The following is an 18,918-nucleotide window of genomic DNA, read 5'->3' as shown; positions in this document are numbered from 1 at the left end:
AGGATGAATTAACCCATCATTTTACCTTTAGTTACTTTAAAATGTTTGTTATGCGTTCTTTGGTTCTTTGATTTCAGGGCACACCGAGTGACGAGGCTGTATGTTAATTTATAAGGACGGCTATGTGAGTTTGGTGATTATACACGTCGTATCCACATTGGTTGTTAAATACCAATATAGGTACAGTGTATTGCGTAGTGTATTGCTTAATTGTTTATACGGGTTGTGTTTTCATGTAGTAGAATAGCTGTCACATCCACATAGGGCGAACGTGGTGTTTAGTATGCAGTTTTTTGGGGGACATCCCAGAGTGGGTGCCAGTCCGTCGCTGGGGAACAACAAAATACTTGTCAGTAGAACTAAACAGTTACCTGGTTAGTACCAGTGCATTTGGACATTAATCAGGCCTCATTTTATGACTCCTGCTTCCAAACTGGTCATGATCACAGTAATGGGGCCTATGGAGGTGTGACGGTGTCGCCCCCCTAGGGACGGTGTCTTATCCCGGACATGAAGCGTTCACGCACAAGAACCAGTGAGATTCAAAACGGATTCAGTGGAAGATTGGTAGGCATAAGGTACTGTGGCTAACATGTATGGTGGTTCTCTAAGCTACCCTCATGTAATACAATAGAAATACAAAGCTATTGAAAGACCTGAACTGTCTATTGTAGACTTTTATCAAAGTGATCCTGCAACTTGACTACAGCGAGTGCTTAAGTGGCTGCAGAAGTATGACTGTGAAGCTTTTAGCAGGTTCCAACATACACACTGAATTCACTATTACTTTTATGTCCTTGGGTACATGTTTTCCTGTCATTGTAGTGTTCACCCTATGTACATTATGCCTGGGGTAATCATCTGCCTTAAACTGAGGCCACTTACAGAATTCCCCTATGATTTATACAGTTCTGTAAAAATAATTGTTACATTGTTTCATTGTTAATTGTTTAATTTTTTCCCAGAATGAATTGGGAAAAAAAAAACACCTGACCCTTTTGCGAATGCAGATTAACCGTGCTTCTCAAAAAACAGAATGAGTTTTTTTATTTTTTAATGAGACATTTGTACATTTAAAGAATGAGCAGTTATCAGGGCTCTGTATGGGGCTCTTGCTGGAATCTGGCATCCACATGTCTTTTGTTTATGCCACACGATTACCCCTGCGACACTTATTCAGAGGACAAGTCATGCCTCTCAGCAAGATTAGTCTTGCTATGTTACCATAGCTACGATTAAAAAAATGCCACAATCCTTCATGTAGAATGACACAATCTTCAAGGACCTCAGATAAAATATGTTTAAGTATACTTGGATATTTACAAAATTCAAGTTCATTTTTATATAATGTCAAAGTGCATCAACGTATATTTATTTTTAAAGATATCTGAAGTATAAGATTTTTTTTACAAAATCAATTTGCAGGTCTGTGAAACAATCTGGAATTACAGTTGTGAGTTACTAGATCAAAGGAAACTGGATACCAGTTCTTCAGAGGAAAGGCAATAAAAACAAAGGCCTGTTTCGGGGACGTCCTCCTGGGCCTGCTCGGAGGCCTGGGCGGCTCGGCCCGCTCCAGCGGTGGTGACTCTGGAGCGCCCCCTATCTCAACATCGCTGCATTGCACATTTATCTAGCTCACCACTTTTCACAAAGTTGTCCCTGATGTTTTCTTGGTCACTCGCCATATCTCATAAGTCTGTGGTGACATTTTCTATTCGTGTCTCTCCTCAAAGCGAAGGAGGGTGGCGATGGTTCAAATTGTGTTGGATGAGGACTTTTTGGCAAAGGCTTTGTAACCAGAACCAGACTGATGCAGCTTCTCATAAGGACAGGAGCTGGGAGGATAGGGCCCCTTTTGAGATATTAGGGAAAACTGGAGCCGACTGTCCCAGGATGGTGTGTGATTGAGATCAACAGCACAGGGTCGATGTTGATAAGCAGACTGATGGGGGGAGAAGGTCCCAGTGTCTCTCTCTCCTGCTGTCTTAGAGTCACCCTTGGTCCCCATAAGGGACACTCACTGGCGTGCCTGGCCTGCATATCCGTGTGCCTCTGCTGCTGTTACCGCTCCTCCACTGCCTTCCCATTCACTTCTGGCTCCGCCCCCTGCTCCATCCCAGGCCCCACCTCCTGTCCTGCCTTCTGTCTCCGCTTGTGCCGCTGGAAAAATCCCAGCTAAGGGGGCAGAGAGAGAGAGAGAGCAGTTAAGAGAAACAGGACAGGACAGCATAGAGTGAGAGCATGGGGACCCCTGGAGGCCAATGATGTACCCTGCCTCCCCACTTCCAGAAAAGTCTACCGGGAGGCCCTCAGGCCCAGTGTACCTTCCAGAGAGCGAGGATGAGCAGCGCCAGCAGCAGCAGGCCACCCAGCGTGCTCCCAATGATGATCCAGATGGGAATCGGGTACTCTTCCTCTTTTCTAATCTCTATGGTTATCTGTGGAAAATTGAACAACATCAGCAGACTCTCACACTGATCATGTGGTCCAGCTGTAACAGCCATTTGACTGAGATTTGACGAATCTTCAGGGAACTTTCAAGTTTTCCATTCCATGGCCTTTTATGTTGCCTCCTTACCAATCTGTGAGAAGTTGACCTCAGACTGGCTGGAATTTGCCAAATGACAGAGCCAGGCTGCTAAGACACAACGGAGGCCATGGAATCCAATCAAGTTTAAAAGCCTTATTCCCTTCAAAGTAACCGAAAAACTTTCTTTAACTGCAGATAAAGGTTTGAGATTTTAAGTACTTCTCCTGCCTTCCATCTGTGTTAAAAAAACACAGCAAGAAGTGTATGAATGTAATACGAATATCCTCCTGCAGGTGGCAGCAAAATTCCACATTCACTCCAAGTATTGCTGGTCCACTTGGTCCTAAAGTTTAGTTTGGACTGTGAGCATTAACGCTAACTCTTGCTGTATGACAATAGGTGGAAATAGGGTTTGTGATAGACTGGAGCAGGACATACAACTGCAGTCCTTAAGATCCAAACTTATATATTTCTGTCCAGATGTCTTCTTAACATTTGCTGACCTATGAAATTTCAGAAGAAATTTAATTGCATGACCTTTGTTGCTGGAGTATTTCGGTATTATAAAATGGCTCTCCAGGAATAAACTTCCATCTCTTAGCCTGTGGGGGGCGCAACTTCTCTTGAGGACTCACGTGTCGCACTGGCCGCTCCTCATGCAGAAACATGGGGCTAGAGGCCTCCAGTTCCAATGAGGCTGTTGTCACTACCTCAAGGGTCTTGAACTTGACCTGACAAACACAGCAGAAAACTTATTTAGAGTACCATGCCTGAGGCTGAGCAGTGTGGTGGTTTAAATAACATGACCTCCAACCCCAGACTTGTATCATGAAGTTCTGCAGAACATCAGTTAGATGAGCACTGGGGTTTTGGAACTTACCGCAAACAGAGTGTCGATGCGCAGAGCACCCCTGACCAAGAGCGCCACCTCTCTGTGAGCGGGCAGATCGATGGTGCAGTAGAGCAGTGTGCTTACAGCATTGGTGTGGTTCTACACAGCCGGAAGGAAAACATGATTGAGCACGGGTCATGGGGACAGCCTGGGCCGGACAGTGTGACGACGGGATGAGGGAGGATGGCCCTATGGACAAGCTGTAGATTTACCAGCTGAGGAATGCGGGAAAGATCCTCTGGGGAGTCTCGGCTCTGAAATCTCGGCGAGGGGGGAGTGCAGAGGGTGCCATCTACCTACAGGAAATCAAGGCCTCATCAGAATATATGCAGAGCACACAGACATGCAGTGTGCGCACAGACCACACAGACATGCAGTGTGCGCACAGACCACACAGACATGCAGTGTGCGCACAGACCACACAGACATGCAGTGTGCGCACAGACATGCAGTGTGCGCACAGACCACACAGACATGCAGTGTGCACACAGACCACACAGACATGCAGTGTGTGCACAGACATGCAGTGTTTGCACAGACCACACAGACATGCAGTGTGCGCACAGACATGCAGTGTGCGCACAGACATGCAGTGTGCGCACAGACCACACAGACATGTAGTGTGCGCACAGACCACACAGATATGCAGTTTGTACACAAACCACACAGACATGCAGAGTGCAAATAGACCACATGGACATGCAGTTTGCACACAGACCACACAGACATGCAATGTCATGCAACAGAGATCTTCCTTCCAACAGGATGGCTTTCACACCTGATCAATCAGGAAGTCATTTATCTCCAAAAGTTGGTTCCCCTGCTTCGTCACTGTCGGTATTTCAGTGCTTAACTGCAAATTCCTCACAGGGAAGAAGCCCAAATTCTGGATCTGCACATTCGACAGGAGAGAACCATTACATATTAGCGTGGGCTGGTCAACCAGCAACTGAACCACATCACAGGCAGGACTGAGCAGAAGATGCGAGAAGCAGACCCAGTGAATCAGTCCCATCATCAGATAAACCGGCCTCCTCTACCTGGAAGGTGAAATTGAAGGGATGGACCAGGCTGCGAGGCTGCACCAGGGAGCGGTCAGATTTGATCCCGTACCGAGAGGGGCTGGAACTCCTAAGAAGGAGAGAAACGTCACCAGGCGAGGGTGTCGATTGCAGCATGACAGCAATGGTTCATTGGATCACAGCAGCATGACAACGCCTCTTAATAAGGTTCAAACCCGGGACGGATCCTGTACCCTTCAGAACTGTCCAAATAATAGATGCTCAAGTTAAAATCCAACTGGATCAATGCAACAAAAATTTTAAGCATGTAGAATAAAATGGTTTCAGAATGTATATAATAAATTAGATGATCCATGACAAGAACACACATAGACAAACCTTGTGAAAAGAAGATCTGCTTCATACTTCAGTGGGTGAAAGATATTAACGAAGTTATTGTCCTTGTTCTCATCTTCTCCGTTGCTGTGAACAGGCAGTTAAAACTCACACAAAAGTAAACGGGATCTGAAACAATGTGGAGATGCCTTCAGCCACTGAGCTGCATGGGGCTCAGGGCCGGACTGTCGCTGGGAGTGTGGTGAGGCCCAGATGTGCGGCGGGGAGTAAATAACAGCAATGAAGGCGTTTCACCCTTGAGGTCCTTCAGGAAGCTCTCACCTGCTGGCCTCCAGCACAACCTGCACATGGTCCAGGAACACGGAGCGACTGAACTCAAACTCCAAGCGGAAAGACACCTGTGGGTAGAAAGGTCAGGTTTGACGTCTGGCCCTGAACACAGTAAACTCCAGTTATAACGGACTTCAAGGGACCTGCCAAAACAGTCTGTTATATCCAGAGTTGCTGTATGGCCAGAACACAACTACAGGACACCATTTACTCATGCCACACCCCAGCAGACACACGTGTGGTATAGATTATTATATTATACATGTAGTAATCCAACTTCACCTGACCAGATGCGTGACTATTAATAATCCCGACTACGTATCTGCGCTGGATATCACCGGCACGCCACACGCCTTGTAGGCGGAGCCTGCATGTCCGTTATAGCCGAACAAAACTACAGCTAAATGCGGCCCTGGGGACCAAATTGTTTGTCCGTTATAAGCGAAATTTTGCTATATGCAAGTCCGTTATATCCGATGCTTTTTCTGCATGTTCTTAAAGGTGCATGGCCGGGACCTGCAGACCTCTGTCAGGACGATATTCCGTTATAAGCAAGTCGACTATAACGGGATTTTACTGTACATACAAACTGCCGACAAAGAATTAAGATGCTCAATGACAAACAAAATGATCGCAGTGTGTGGCTCAGTGGGGTTGGACACTGCAAGTGATCGGAAAGTCACTGGGTCACATCCCATGGTAAGCAAGGCCCTTAACCCCAATTGCTGCAGGCACTGGCTGGTGCTGCTTTTTGGAAATGTACATCACTTTGGGTAAAAGCTTCTGCTGAATATTGTGCTGTTGTGCTTTGAAGGGCTTTGCTCTACACTTCAGGAAGATAAATAACAAGACAGAATGTTCAGCTGTATAAATACGGGAGATGTTGTTTAAAAAGTGCTGGCTGTAGGTATCAGAGCAGTGAAAGAGTAGAGTAAGCCTCTTGAGCTCCGCCTTCCAGCTTTCCATGATTCTCCTTCCAAAACCAACAGCCTAGTGCTCATCAGCCAGGTCAAGCTGAGTAGCACCTAAGGGAGCATCCTGGACTGTGGTCCTGTGGGTTGAGCAGTGCACATTGGTACCATCTGCTGCTCAGAATCAGTGGTAATACATGTTGCACCGATCATCAGGACTGGTACATTTGTTGCCCTTTTGAAAAACAGCAACCATCTAACGAGCAACCTTCACACACGCATGAGGACCTAAACTGTAACTGGCATTCTTGGCTACGCTTTCATATTAACACTTGGAGCAATTGCTTGTGCAACACTGACACAATACAGGCCGCTGTTTGGCAAGCCCTTGCTGGCTATATGGTACACTAGTTTTTATTCTACTTCAGATTTTAGTATTTTTTAGCACAATAGTCCGAATAGCAAGACGCCTCAGAAGTGCCTCTGGTGGAAAAGAGGTGCTAATCAAATACATTCACTAGCTGTAACGGCTCCTCAACATCTTGCCTAGTTCACTGCAAAGGGTGGGGGTGCCAGATCTGACTGGGAGCTTTGCTACCTTCATCTCCCAACACGTCCAACAGTCAATGGGGGGACACTTTCTGTCTGAGGTCAAGTAGAGTTTTTGCTCCGTCTTCATGTTTGGAGGTAATTCTGCATGGGAAACTTCCTGAGACTTCTTATTAAATCTGCAACCTTTTTCTCAGGATTGTCTCCAGGTGCAAAACCTGGAACCAAGTAAGCGATCAGTGCCTTATGCATCTAAATATCTCCTCCACATAACTGCATCTGTCTGCCAATGCTGGATAAGTGCTCTGCATATTTCAGAGCCCTGAATCATCTCCAGATGTTGGGTCCACACATCCATGCACTACAAATACTCAGCTCAGCACCAGGCTTTTACTGGTCTTGGAGAAGCTCCACCAAAGAAAATGACAGAGCGTCAGTCTTCCAACCCAGATTTGTCTGTGTTCATCATGGCTGAATTTGACTAAGCTGGGTATGTACATCTTTGCTGTAGTTGAACAAAGCCAAACTGTTCATGTATGTAAATGAGGGTGAGAGTTGGCTCTGCCCACCTGTGTCTGTGACCTCAAGAATGGTGAGCTGACATTGCAGGACCTCTCGAACCTCAGTGCGTCCTCACCGCGGCACTCGATCTTCACATCCGACTGGTCCTGTGGGATTCACGGGTGTAGAAGAATGTGTGAAAGTACTTTTGGCTGACCAATGGGATGAAGTTAAATTAATGTGACAGCTCAGTCACAAGTCAAATGACTATTAAATGGATTTGTAGCCAGTAGTCAGCGGTACTGTTTACCACCACTCAAAACATGCATTTGCATGGGGCCCCTGAGGTTTGGGAGCCCCCTGTTGGTCAGAAATGACACTGGGGGGGGAACAACAAATCTGCTCTTCTCTGTGGAGTCTTAAGGCTCATTTATACTTCTACGTTGAGCCCACACAGATCTTTGGCCATGGCCTACGCAAGTGGCCTACACCATTGCGAGCATTTATACTTGTGTGCTGGTGTGTCTGTGTTGTCTGCAACTGCACTGCCAAAACACTAGTCGGCTGCGTGCAGTAGCTTCTCTGTCATAGGAAAGAAAAACTTGGCAAGCATTACAATTCTAATGATTGTTCCTTTTCAAGATTATCTAGTATACATATAAAGATCAGTTTAAAGTTTGCCGGCACTGTTTCTGCATGGGCTCTATATCTGCGTTCTCCAAGACAACCGTAATCCTTTTCATCTATGCTGTTTAAATCACACATAAATGGATATGTGAGAAATTTATTTATTTTGAACTCCTTTTTTGCTTTATAAATATTGCAATATTTATAGCAAAAAAAAATCACATCGGATTACCTGAAATTTCCCAATATCACGCAGCCCTAGCGTGAACAGTGTGAACGGCTGCAACCATAGCAAAAACAGCAGGCTAGCAACAAGCTAAACACAACTTGTTCCACACTAAAATCCCCAAACAAACAACATCAAAACATTCGCACAGGAGGTAGTGTGATGCTACCAATTATAGTTATTGTGGTCTGTGTCGCCATAACATGTAGTTACATTGCTGGGAAGGTGTGACTATGGTGTATGATACAGTGTAGGGTACAGAATCTACAAAGTAGTATAAATCAGCAGGAGTGTAGACCTTGTAATAGAACAAAGTGCAGATATATATATGCACAAAACACACACACTTCTCTAAGCATCTCACCTTGACCATAAGGCTGGAGAAGTACAGGTTGGATGTATGTGAGATGTTCAGACGGGTGTTGAAGGCGTTCTCGCCGCGGTTCTCCAGCTGCCCTTCCACCACCATCCTCCGGCGGGAACCTTCCACCACGCGTTCCCACGCCTCAGCCACCACGGGTCCCTTGCAAAAGGCCCCCACCGAGGCCACAGCTTGCCCACAGAATTGCCTGCCAGGGGTGAACGTAAACGTTTCACTTTTGGCACGCTGATTGATATTGCAGAAGTAGGAGGTAATCGCCGACCTACAATTCTGATTCCCGCTCGCCTTCATTCATCGTTGGGACTGTTTGTTTATCAATCTAGAGGCAGGAGGTCCCCATCGATGCAGAAAGTGTGCAAAAGTTCGTAACAATCACACCTCCCCAATGCTAACATAGAAACTGGACTCCTGGAGTACATCTCTTAAACTGGTGCACGAGTGGGAATGAGCTGCTACTCGGATGGTGATTCTGAAACTTCAGAGAGATGCTGCAGAGCTCTGAAGCTCACAGGCCAAGATGTGTGCACTGGTCCCGTTTACTAACAACAGAGTGTATGTCTTTAGCATATTATATACTTTGAAACTAATGTCCAGTATAGATAATGCATAGGTTGGAACAAACAGTTTCTTATTTTCAAGATTCTGTTATGGCACGGCCTGGCACATGTGGGAAAGTACCAAGAAAAAAGTGGTTTATTAAGGAAATTAACAACACTGGGGAAGACACAAAATAAATGGCCGCATGGTATCAGAAAAAAAACAACTATGGGAAAAACAAGAATGAAATACAAGAACGCAACAAAGAAACTGGGAGACATTGGGAGCAGCACCAGGAAACTGAACAGAGTGACAAACACGCAGTGACTAGACACAAAACTGAGTAACAAAGAGAGTGGGGGCAGGCACTTAAATACACACAGGGAATCAGCGCAAACAAGGGACAGGTATAAATCATAATCATAACCAATCAGAAGGACTCGGGTCAACAAGGAGCAGGTGGGGTGGATTACAATTAACAAGCACTAGAACCGGGAAACATTAACAAATACTAAAGGTTAACAACACCAAAAAACACTAGGAACATCAGTGCATGCAGAACAATAAAACAAGGCACGAGCAGGATAAACCAAAACAGGGACAGAAAGATAAATAATAACAGACACTAAGAAACAGAATAGGGAAAGAAACAGAGGGTATAGCCTCCAAACCACAAGCTCAGCCTATTAAGCTACACAGCAACTTGGGGAACAGAGAGACATATTAGGGCTAAGGGGCTACAAGACAGAGGAGGGAACAGGATGGCCAGCGACACCTACAGGCCAAACGGGGACAAAACACATAGGACAGGGACGAACAGGTGCCGACCCTGACAGATTCTTTTGAGTCTCAGTTCATCTGCATGATGATGGATAGATGGATGAATGGATGGATTAGATAGATAGGACTATAAAAATCTTGCAGAATTGTTTTGCAATTGAAAATTTGTATAAGAACAATGCACTAAGTGCACAAGAAAAAGAAGAAAAACAAGGAACTACTTTACGGGAAGCTGTTCCTCACAGTATGTTTATGTGTATGTCATTGTGCATGTTTGTATTTCTGGTGACAGGAGACATACCTACGGTCCAGGAGGTCAGAGTGAGCTGTCAGGACCAGGTCGGAAACACAGAAGTCGTCATCTTCACATCCATTCCAGAAAGGCAGCTAGTGGGGGGGGGGGGGGCGCCAACACAGTGAGCACTACTCCATCATGAACATCCCTCCACAAGCATAAAGACTCCTCTCCTACTTCAGAGTAATGGCTGGAGATTATGCAGTCGTGGTCTGAACTACAGGAGGAAGAACATATGATGTGAAAGACAGAAGAGTGTGTGCAGAATGCTGCTGACCTCTGCCCTCAATGTGGTTGGCCAGCTGTCGTCTAACACAGGACCTTCAAAAGGATCTTGAAGGTTTACCTCCACTGAGAAGATTACAGGCTGAACATAGTCTGTAGTCTCCTGAAATAAGGAGAATGCCTCAATTAAACACACCAAAGCATGACCACAACGTAGGAAGAGAGTTTCACATGACTCCAACGTCCCACTACTTAGATGCATATTGAGAGGCAAAAACGAAACCAAAATAATTGTTTATTTCAATAGCTCAAATGGTCAGTAATTGCATCGTTATGCCAACAGCCTGGTGTGGTGCATGGCTCAGTAGGTTGAGACAGCTTAAAGTCAGAAGGTCACCAGTTCAAATCCCAGACTTGGCAGTGTGATGTCACTGTTGGGCTCCTGAGAAAGGCCCTTAACCCTAATTGCTCCAGGGACTGTCTGACCCTTTTAAGTGCACGTCACATTGCATAAACATGTCTGCTAAATAAATGTAATTGGGCACTACTCTATGTAAGTGTGCTAATGGGCGGTTCTGCCAAACCCACCATGACGTGGAAGTAAACATGCTCACAGGACGAATCTCCAAGCAGCAGGACGGCATCCCGCGGATTCCTCTCGCTGTCGTCCAGCACGGCTCTGGCAGCGTACCGCCGCTCGTCTATGAAGGCGCTGTAGGACACGGCTGCAGGGCAAGGCACACATTGTTTCAACGATTAGCCGTCCCCTGGACGAGTATCACTGAAGAGACAGCAGCCACGTGGCTGATGGTGCAGCGTTAACCCTGAATGCTGCATTTTCCTTGGAAACAAGCTGATGGACCTGCCTGGGCAAGGGAAATTAATTCATGATTTTATGATTTTTTAATTAATTAACATTTGCCCTCCTTGATACACAGTCCCTCAAACTAATATCTTCATTAGAATGAAGCCCATCCTTCATCATTCAATCAATTTTTCAATCAATAATTATCAGTTAATAACCCCACCCCCCCCATACACACACACACCCCCACCAATCAGCTGAGGAAACACAAACTGCGATGACGGAATGCTGTATTGCGTCTGGTGATTTTTCCTTTAGCAAATACATAACTTTTGGCAAGAAATTATATAGCAGGGTTTAAAAGGTCATTCAGAAGTGAAAGCCATTTCCCATTTAGTAGAGTGATAGTAATTAATGGGGTCTGGTCTGCACAGATGAAATCCAGGCCGAGCAGAGTGTGAGGGTCAGAGTTTATCTGCATAAGGAAATGAAATCAAAATCGAATGAACGGCTTTCAGTTCCTGAGGAGTAAAGGTCTCCTTTGTAAAGCTATCATCTGGTCACAGTAAATCCATGACTTTGTCACATCTGATGGGACAGAGGTGACAGTGGGAGCATGGCTGATGCTGAGGTCATCATCAGCTCTTCTCCCCAAAGCTCTTGAAGCTATGAAATTATAAAGAGGGTCATTCCCAAGCATTCCATGACCAAATTCATTATTGCTGGACGGAAGTGACACAATGTCAGAAATACACCAAAGGATGCAACTAAAATAAGTCTGATCTAACTGTTATCTAGATGATTGCTGTTAATATGAGTTTTGGTTTCATGAGCTAAATGAGACAAAGTGCAAAACTGTGCAAAAGTAAGTGCCCCCAGGGGAGGTTGGCAGGTGCAAGACTTACCCACTTCCTGTGTCGGCGGGATTGGGGTCCTCGCGGTGGCATTCAGGCACACCATGGCAGACATGCAGGTGACATCCTTGCCCCCCCTGCGGCAGTCCTTGTTGAACACGTTTATCTTCCTTGGCTCAAACCACACCTCAATGTGGATACGGACGACACTGCGGGACCTGGGGAGAGACCATGGCAAAGGTATAGTGTAAACGAATGGGGAAAATGCATTGTGTAAACGAATGGGGAAAATGCATAGCCTAACATGTCTAAACAAATGTAAGTCAATCATTCATTTGTGACCCTGAAACAGACTACAGTAATTACTATTGCTAAGAAGAATCACTTATTAATCATTGAGGGGGGTGTTTGGCTCAGAAGGCTGAGATAATGATTCTGTGAACAGAAGGATGCCACTTTGAATCCCAGGATCGTCAGACTGACCCTTAACCCCTAATTGCAAAGATTGACTGACCCTGCTTTGAATGAAAGCGTCTGCATGATAAATGCAAAACATTAATTATTCATTTACAAAGTCTCTTTATTTAAATTATTTGTGGGGTTCACTGATATTGAGGTAGAAAGTAGAGGAGGAACATCTGGCAAAGAGCTGATGGAAGAGGAGAGCTGGTTAAATAATGAAGGAGGGGACAGAGAAAAGCCAAATAAGGGCATGAGGGTATGACAACACACCAGAGGAGCACGGCGGCCCCCAGGGAGCCCACCGCCAGGTCCACCAGCCCATCCTCATTGAGGTCCAGCCGCCCATGGACGCTGCGGCCAAAGTAGTGTAACCCGAGAGAGAGTGTGGCGGCAGCGATCCTCTGGCGGACAGAGACAGCATTTATCAGACTGACATTCCGGAAATGTCTTACCAGAGCTCCACAACAATAATCTTCATGTACTCTGAACAACAACCCTTATTTAGCAGAACCACAGAAAGATTTTTTTCCATGCTCTACCTGTTTATATTTTTGCTGTATTTTGCCTTGCTGGCCATAAAATACGTAGATGGCCCCCTTGTGGTCGTCCTCCAGCGGTGCGCCAACAACCAATTCACTGTAGCCGTCGCCGTTGAGGTCGGGAACGGGGGCCAGGGCAGAGCCAAAGCGCGAATTCTGCCCCTTTTCGGAACCTTCTAGCACACCCTCGAGGGCGAATTCACTCTATAAAAAAAGGTATTAAGTTTGAGGAAAGGCATGCGAGATTTGATAGAAAACTCGGCTCCTGGATGCCTGGGAATTTCGTCTGGCAACGTGAGCGCTAGCGAGAGGCCTGCATCCAGGCAGTAATGCCTTCAGACACTCAGAATGACTGCTGTACATGGAAAGAATGCAAAACAAAGGCAAGAGCAGAAAATCTCTAGCGTGTAAAAGTAAGTGTACTTCATCATTCTCTTAAAAGAAAAGTCCTGCCCGTTACCGTGCTGACCGAAAAACGAGTCTGTAAAACAAAGGCGACAATCTGCTGCCAAATCTTCTGAGTGAACTGCAATCTGAAGAGCGGGGCGGAGATGGAGCAGTGAGCCAGCGCTGCGTTTCACACGCTGCTCTTTGGGGGAGGGGGCTCGGCTGCACGCCCTGTGATAAGGCTTTTAATGGTTCAGATGTAAGGCCACTGGGAATTATGCCCCTGAAAGCAGCAGATCTTACAATCTGGGGTATTTGTGTAAATAATGAATAATGAAAGCCAGGAGCTCCCTGTGTTGGGATCCATTCATCCACCTTGGGATCTGAGCTCTCTGCTGAAGCACATCGTGATGCTGAGTGTGTCTGTCACAAAGGGCCGGGCCAGCAGGGTGACACTGCCCCTTTTTCGGGTAAGTGACATACTGCATGCTCAGTGTCACGAGGCAGACATCTGCACAGCTATTAAGGACATCCCAGGTGTTTGTGACACGTATCAGAGCCCTATGTATGTTCTTGCTGGACCTACCAAAATCTTCTGTGTGTTTCTATGTGGCCTATCAGACTCTTGTGTGTTTCACTACAGGCCCTATCAGAGCCTTCTCTGTGTTTCTATGTGGCCTATCACAGCCTCTGTGTGCTCCTGCGGGACCTATCAGAGCCTTGTGTCTTGATACAGGGCCTCTACTAAGACTCTTTCAGTTCCTGCCCATCATATGCATGTACACTCACCTCCTCCGTCACACGGTAGACAGCCACCCTGCCCCTCTCCCAGCCACCGCTGAAGTACATGGGAGCAGCCACTAGGAGGTTGTCAGTAATGCCGTCCTCATCGATATCCAGCGGGGCAATCTCGCTTCCGTAGTAGGAGCCGATCTGGAAAAGTCACACGGTACACATCACATATGGGACCTGAATTAAATATCACCTGTACCATTACATAATATATATGTGGGGTGAGGCCCACTGGGTTAGAATGGTGTGTCTGTGATCAGGTGACCAGTTCAAATCCCAGTCTTGGCAGAGTGATTTCACCATTGGGCCCTGAGCAAGGCCCCCAACTGCTCCTGATGCTGCTCTTGGGATTTGAATCAGCATCCTTCTGATCTCATACATGGCATCTGAACCCACTGAGCCACACAGCAGCCAGTGACCCTGTCTCACATAGCAGTTATTAGGGGTTCACTGCTGCAAGCGGGACTAAAGGATAAAACTGCAGGTGAAAGCTGACATCCCAGTGGAGCAGCTGCAGTTGTACCTTTGATAGGTGCTCTTAATCTGAAGAGCTCTGGGAAAACAGGAAGTTTAAAACGTCACGCTTTGGAAACTGCCTTGGAATGGAAGGCGGTACTGAATACATTCGTTTAATTAGCTTAGCAGGATGCATGAGGATCAGGAAGCCATGCCAGACGCACCTGGCTGTGAAGCACAGGGGTCTACGCTGGGCCTACAGCTCGTAAAGAGGCATTGAAAGGTCCTCGGAACGCGCTGCGGAATGCCGCTTTGGAGCTGTCCTTGGGGGGTGTGGTCGTACTTTCCCAAGTGTCTGTGTGTGACGTACGGTGATACCTGCTGCCCCTTGAGCGAATGCAGGATGGTGAGGTTGCCGTTGTTCTTCAGGGTGAAGATAATGACCTTCCCGGTGTGGTTGAAGCGAGGAGCCCCAGCCACGTAGAGCCGGCCGGACCTGGAGGCCACCACCGAGGTCACCGTGTAGCCTGAGAGGGACACACACACGCACATGCACGCTCATACACGCGCTCACGTGATGCTGCACCAGCGGGGGCAAGCATCTATACAGGGATCTTAATGTCCTACTCTATGTGGAGAGGAGAGAGTTAGAACGGTGATGTCATATGACCTTTCCCTCATTCTGCTGCTGGTCTCACCAAGTCTGCTATGTAATGGCAAAAACGTGCCATTTTAATAAGGTGCTCTGATGTCATGCAAAAGCAGGCCAGCAAAACAGGAAAAGTGTTCCCATTAAAGGGGGCTGGCAGACACCCCCAGCTGCACTCTGTGGCCTCTAACCACCCCATTGTGCATCGACTGCCACCATCACAGGCTGCTGCCCCCCCCCCCCCCCAAATCGTGACATCTCAATTATCTCACTCTCTCAAATGAAATAAAATCTAAATTGTTTATGTTTGCACAATAACTACCCAAGGCTTCTGCTGTTAAAGTCATCAATTAAAACAGCTCAGCGCATTTAAAAGTAAGAATAACAAAGGATATTTTGTGATGCTGCTCCTCCTTTTGCCGAATGCTCCTTGACGCCGGCACACTTAGGAGTGTCTTCAGTGTTTTCCCCTTGTGAGGGTCAGGGAGGTATACAGGGGAGAAGCCACAAGGACACTGGTTCCAGCTGAAGCTGATTGGCCCTCAGAATACCCTCTCTCCCGTCACTCGTCGATTCAAGACATATCATTGGCTAATGATAAGGCCGGCCCCTCTGTATAACCGGTGGTGTTGGCCAAATACTTCATGGTCTTATCTGTGAGTGTCTCCTTCTAGGATGACACAGGTCACTGGAAAGGCCACCTCACCCAGATATGCGCCGTGGTTCTTCAGCTCCTCCGGGAACTCCTCCAAGTACGAGGACTTGGGCGGGATGACCTTTCCCTGGCGGGTCTCCTTCAGGACCGCCCCGTTCCAGTCGTATGCCCCCACGGCTCCCACCAGGATCCCGTCCTGCCAAAACCAGTCACGCGTCGGTCCACACTATACAGAATCTGCACCGTCAATCCTCAGACCACGCCGAGGTTTCAGGGCCCCCTGTTGGCTACAAACAGTTATTACACTAGGGAGTCCCCAAAATGACTTTAAGAGTGGGACCCTACAAACACTAAACCCACCCTCTGCTCACACCTCATCACTCACTATTCTCCCTCCTCCTTCAGTAACCTACCTGAGTCATTTCACATATTCCTGATCAAGTCCTGGCCGTCACACCTGAAGTTTCTCCCCCTCATGTAAACATAGCACTTGCTCCATCTACTGACCTGCCCCTATGCGCGATGCTTTGAGCTTTCATAGTTTAGTTTCGACCCTGTCCAGCCACCAACAATCTTTTATAAGGAGCCACTCTTTGTGATAGTCAATAAAAGAAACAAAAATAGACTAAGCATTCCAACATGTTTCATTCTAGCTCTGCAAAACAGCTTTTAAAGCCTTGGGTCATTTCAATGGGTAATGAAGAGAGCCTTGGTAGATTTTCCACAATGCCCCATGTTTAATGAGTGCCACAGGCATACATAAACACCCCCCCCCCACACACACACACACACCCTGCAATTTCACTTTGCGTACCTGAGCCTTTCGGTAAACCCCTCCCCTACATAAGCAGCCCTACGTATGAGACCATGCTGAAGGTGCAGGACAGAGCTTCACACCATCCCAGTGATCAGCAGCGTGTCATAAATAAAGTATGTCACACTTTCAAAAGCTAGACTGACAGTTCTTGGAAATCTTCTTTAAAATGGACTTCGCCTGGTCCCAGTCAGCTCAGTCAGCTCCAGGAAACTCTGAGCTCTGTTTGGACTTGCGGTCATCAGCCAATAGCTTAACACCTTAGTCCCTGTGTGAGACGACTAGTTCTGCATGGCCTTTTGGGTAATTAAGTCCAGAAAACCACTTTCTCCTGTCGTAACTAAGAACAACAGATGAGAACAGAACAGAAAATGCTGTAACCAACTGACATCTTCTTGTTTTTAGGCTCCGAAGGCCTTCAGTCCATTTACCATGTGTGCATTACAATGTCAACATTGTCCACTGATCCCAGCTCAGTGAAGAACTTTGCACTTCTATTTGCCGCGGTTTTTCTCCTACAGTTGAAATGTGAACTCACGTCCTCTGAGAGATGTTCCATTGGCCACAGAGCCATTTTTTATTAAAGCCCCTCTCTCGTCCTTCTCCGCGTGGTCAGAGCTGAGACCTGGCCTTTGGATTGGGAGGGCTGAATCGGGGAAAGCTGGCGGGGTGCAGTGCAGTGCAGTGCTTGCCACCAGACAGACTTTCCCACTGCAAGCTGTCCAGAGGCAGTAAAGAACTGAGACAGACGTCTCCCAAAGAAATGCAGAAATCAGTCTCAGGTGGCAGATAGCTACTCTGTGAACATTACTAAAGAGACTTAGCAGATGCACCGTCCAGTTAGAAAGCCTTCTGTTCTACTCAGCGGCCTGCATTCAGTGGAACCTGGGGGACAGCTACTCCCCCCAGAAGCTCTAAAGAACTTTCCAAGACTTCATCTGTCTCTCAGTTCTCAAATGGCATTCGTTAAGCAAGTGGCTTCGCCGGAGCTCAAAAATGTAAAGTATGAGATTTCCAAATTTCCCAGCAAGCATCTGCTTTTCATATATTTATTTACGTTCTTAAATGGAGGGGATATATCTTCCTCCAGAGGCAGCTCATCCTCAAATGTAACGTGAATCAGCGGCTGTGACTCAGCTCTAAATGATTCTCAATGATTACAAACAAGTACCGTGGACTTGCGGATCCGGGAGATCAAAGCACAGACACATCCTTCAAGATTCCCTACCACAGAGACACGGGGATGAGTGGTGAGTGGTATATGGTATACGGTGGTTCGTCAGTTAGTAGAGCTTAAATGGAATCGCTTCTGTAAAATTATACGACTGTGTAAATACGGTAAAATGCGCTAATTCCTAACTCAAGTCCCTAACCACACATTTTTTAAGGCTATTGAAAGTATTTAAATGGCTTTAGCTATGCAGTCCACTAAATGAGAAAATGCAATTTGTACTAAATGTAAGATCTGCCATAATTGTCTTTGGAGATGTCACCTCCATTCAAGTGATGAGGGACTGTTATTTGGGGCTGTAGTACAAGCATACTCCCCCCCCCCCCCCAGCCCTGCTGGGATGGACCATGACACGCCACTCTCATTTCTGGAAAAGGGACTGGAAAACTGGTCTCAACAGTGCAAGTGGAAAAGGAGCGTTAAATCAAGATGACCTCAGTTCCCAGAAGCACATGGGGGGAGCAGGGAGATGAGGTGAAGGAAATTGGTGATGCTCACCTCCACAATGTGAGAAGAGAAACCAGCTTGAGACATCTGGAGACCAAACGACGTTTCGTTCTTGTTGGTCCCTATGAACACAAACAGCATGGTAAAGTGAGCATAAATGAACACATACACACACAGGCAGAAAGACAGCGGGTTCGACTTAGGAGTCTGTCAAATAAGCCGAGGCTGCAACAAGCTGCAGTTCCATGTCCAATAAGATGAATTGCTGTTGTACCCTTGCCTGAGCCAATGGGAGCAGTAAGGAAGGACCTGCAGGACTCCAAGGTCTGGCCTCGTACCTTCTAAGCTGAAGATTCGCTCGCCCAGTGCATCCACGATGTCCTTCAGTGCAGACTCATCCTTTACGTTGAAGAAGTGCTTATCATCAGGGTCACTAGCGATGTACTTGATCTCCCTCAGGAAGGCCTCAGGATTGATGCCACGTCGGTTGTAATAGCCCAGAACCTGGGGGTCAAAGAGGTCGGCAGTCACACACACCTCTTGCATTACAGGGTGGCAACTCCATCGATGTGTTGAGCAAGAAAGTTGCATTTAGGCTGGTAAAAGAGTGTATCCAGACCAGTGCCAGTCAACTCATTAGCCAACACTGGTCACCTCCTACCGCATCAACGTAGCAAGCTA

At 46.8% G+C, this 18,918-nt stretch overlaps 1 protein-coding gene across 2 annotated transcripts in view; it reads right to left on the bottom strand.

Annotated features, from left to right (window-relative positions):
- Positions 1-1,021: 1,021 nt before the first annotated feature.
- Positions 1,022-18,918, bottom strand: part of itga11b (integrin, alpha 11b) — a 34,978-nt gene continuing 17,081 nt past the window's right edge. Inside the window, exons 9-30 of one of the 2 annotated variants that reach the window (XM_072698467.1) lie at positions 18,576-18,741; positions 18,289-18,359; positions 15,797-15,941; positions 14,820-14,968; positions 13,983-14,126; positions 12,807-13,010; positions 12,538-12,668; positions 11,857-12,023; positions 10,735-10,871; positions 10,199-10,309; positions 9,928-10,013; positions 8,292-8,496; positions 7,143-7,241; positions 5,105-5,181; positions 4,826-4,909; positions 4,466-4,556; positions 4,204-4,317; positions 3,638-3,721; positions 3,414-3,524; positions 3,169-3,264; positions 2,328-2,441; positions 1,022-2,178 (exon numbers count right to left, since the gene is read on the bottom strand). In XM_072698467.1, the coding sequence (XP_072554568.1) occupies positions 2,065-2,178; positions 2,328-2,441; positions 3,169-3,264; positions 3,414-3,524; positions 3,638-3,721; positions 4,204-4,317; positions 4,466-4,556; positions 4,826-4,909; positions 5,105-5,181; positions 7,143-7,241; positions 8,292-8,496; positions 9,928-10,013; positions 10,199-10,309; positions 10,735-10,871; positions 11,857-12,023; positions 12,538-12,668; positions 12,807-13,010; positions 13,983-14,126; positions 14,820-14,968; positions 15,797-15,941; positions 18,289-18,359; positions 18,576-18,741 (2,700 nt within the window). In that variant the 3' untranslated portion in view covers positions 1,022-2,064. Of the gene's footprint in view, positions 2,179-2,327; positions 2,442-3,168; positions 3,265-3,413; positions 3,525-3,637; positions 3,722-4,203; positions 4,318-4,465; positions 4,557-4,825; positions 4,910-5,104; positions 5,182-7,142; positions 7,242-8,291; positions 8,497-9,927; positions 10,014-10,198; positions 10,310-10,734; positions 10,872-11,856; positions 12,024-12,537; positions 12,669-12,806; positions 13,011-13,982; positions 14,127-14,819; positions 14,969-15,796; positions 15,942-18,288; positions 18,360-18,575; positions 18,742-18,918 lie in introns of those variants that run through there. The other variant, XR_011982307.1, reaches the window with a different exon arrangement.

Source organism: Paramormyrops kingsleyae, chromosome 13, assembly GCF_048594095.1.
Source record: "Paramormyrops kingsleyae isolate MSU_618 chromosome 13, PKINGS_0.4, whole genome shotgun sequence".
Classification (NCBI taxonomy): Eukaryota; Metazoa; Chordata; class Actinopteri; order Osteoglossiformes; family Mormyridae; genus Paramormyrops; species Paramormyrops kingsleyae.
The sequence above is the reverse complement of the archived record's forward strand: the minus strand, read 5'-3'. Positions and strand labels throughout refer to the sequence as shown.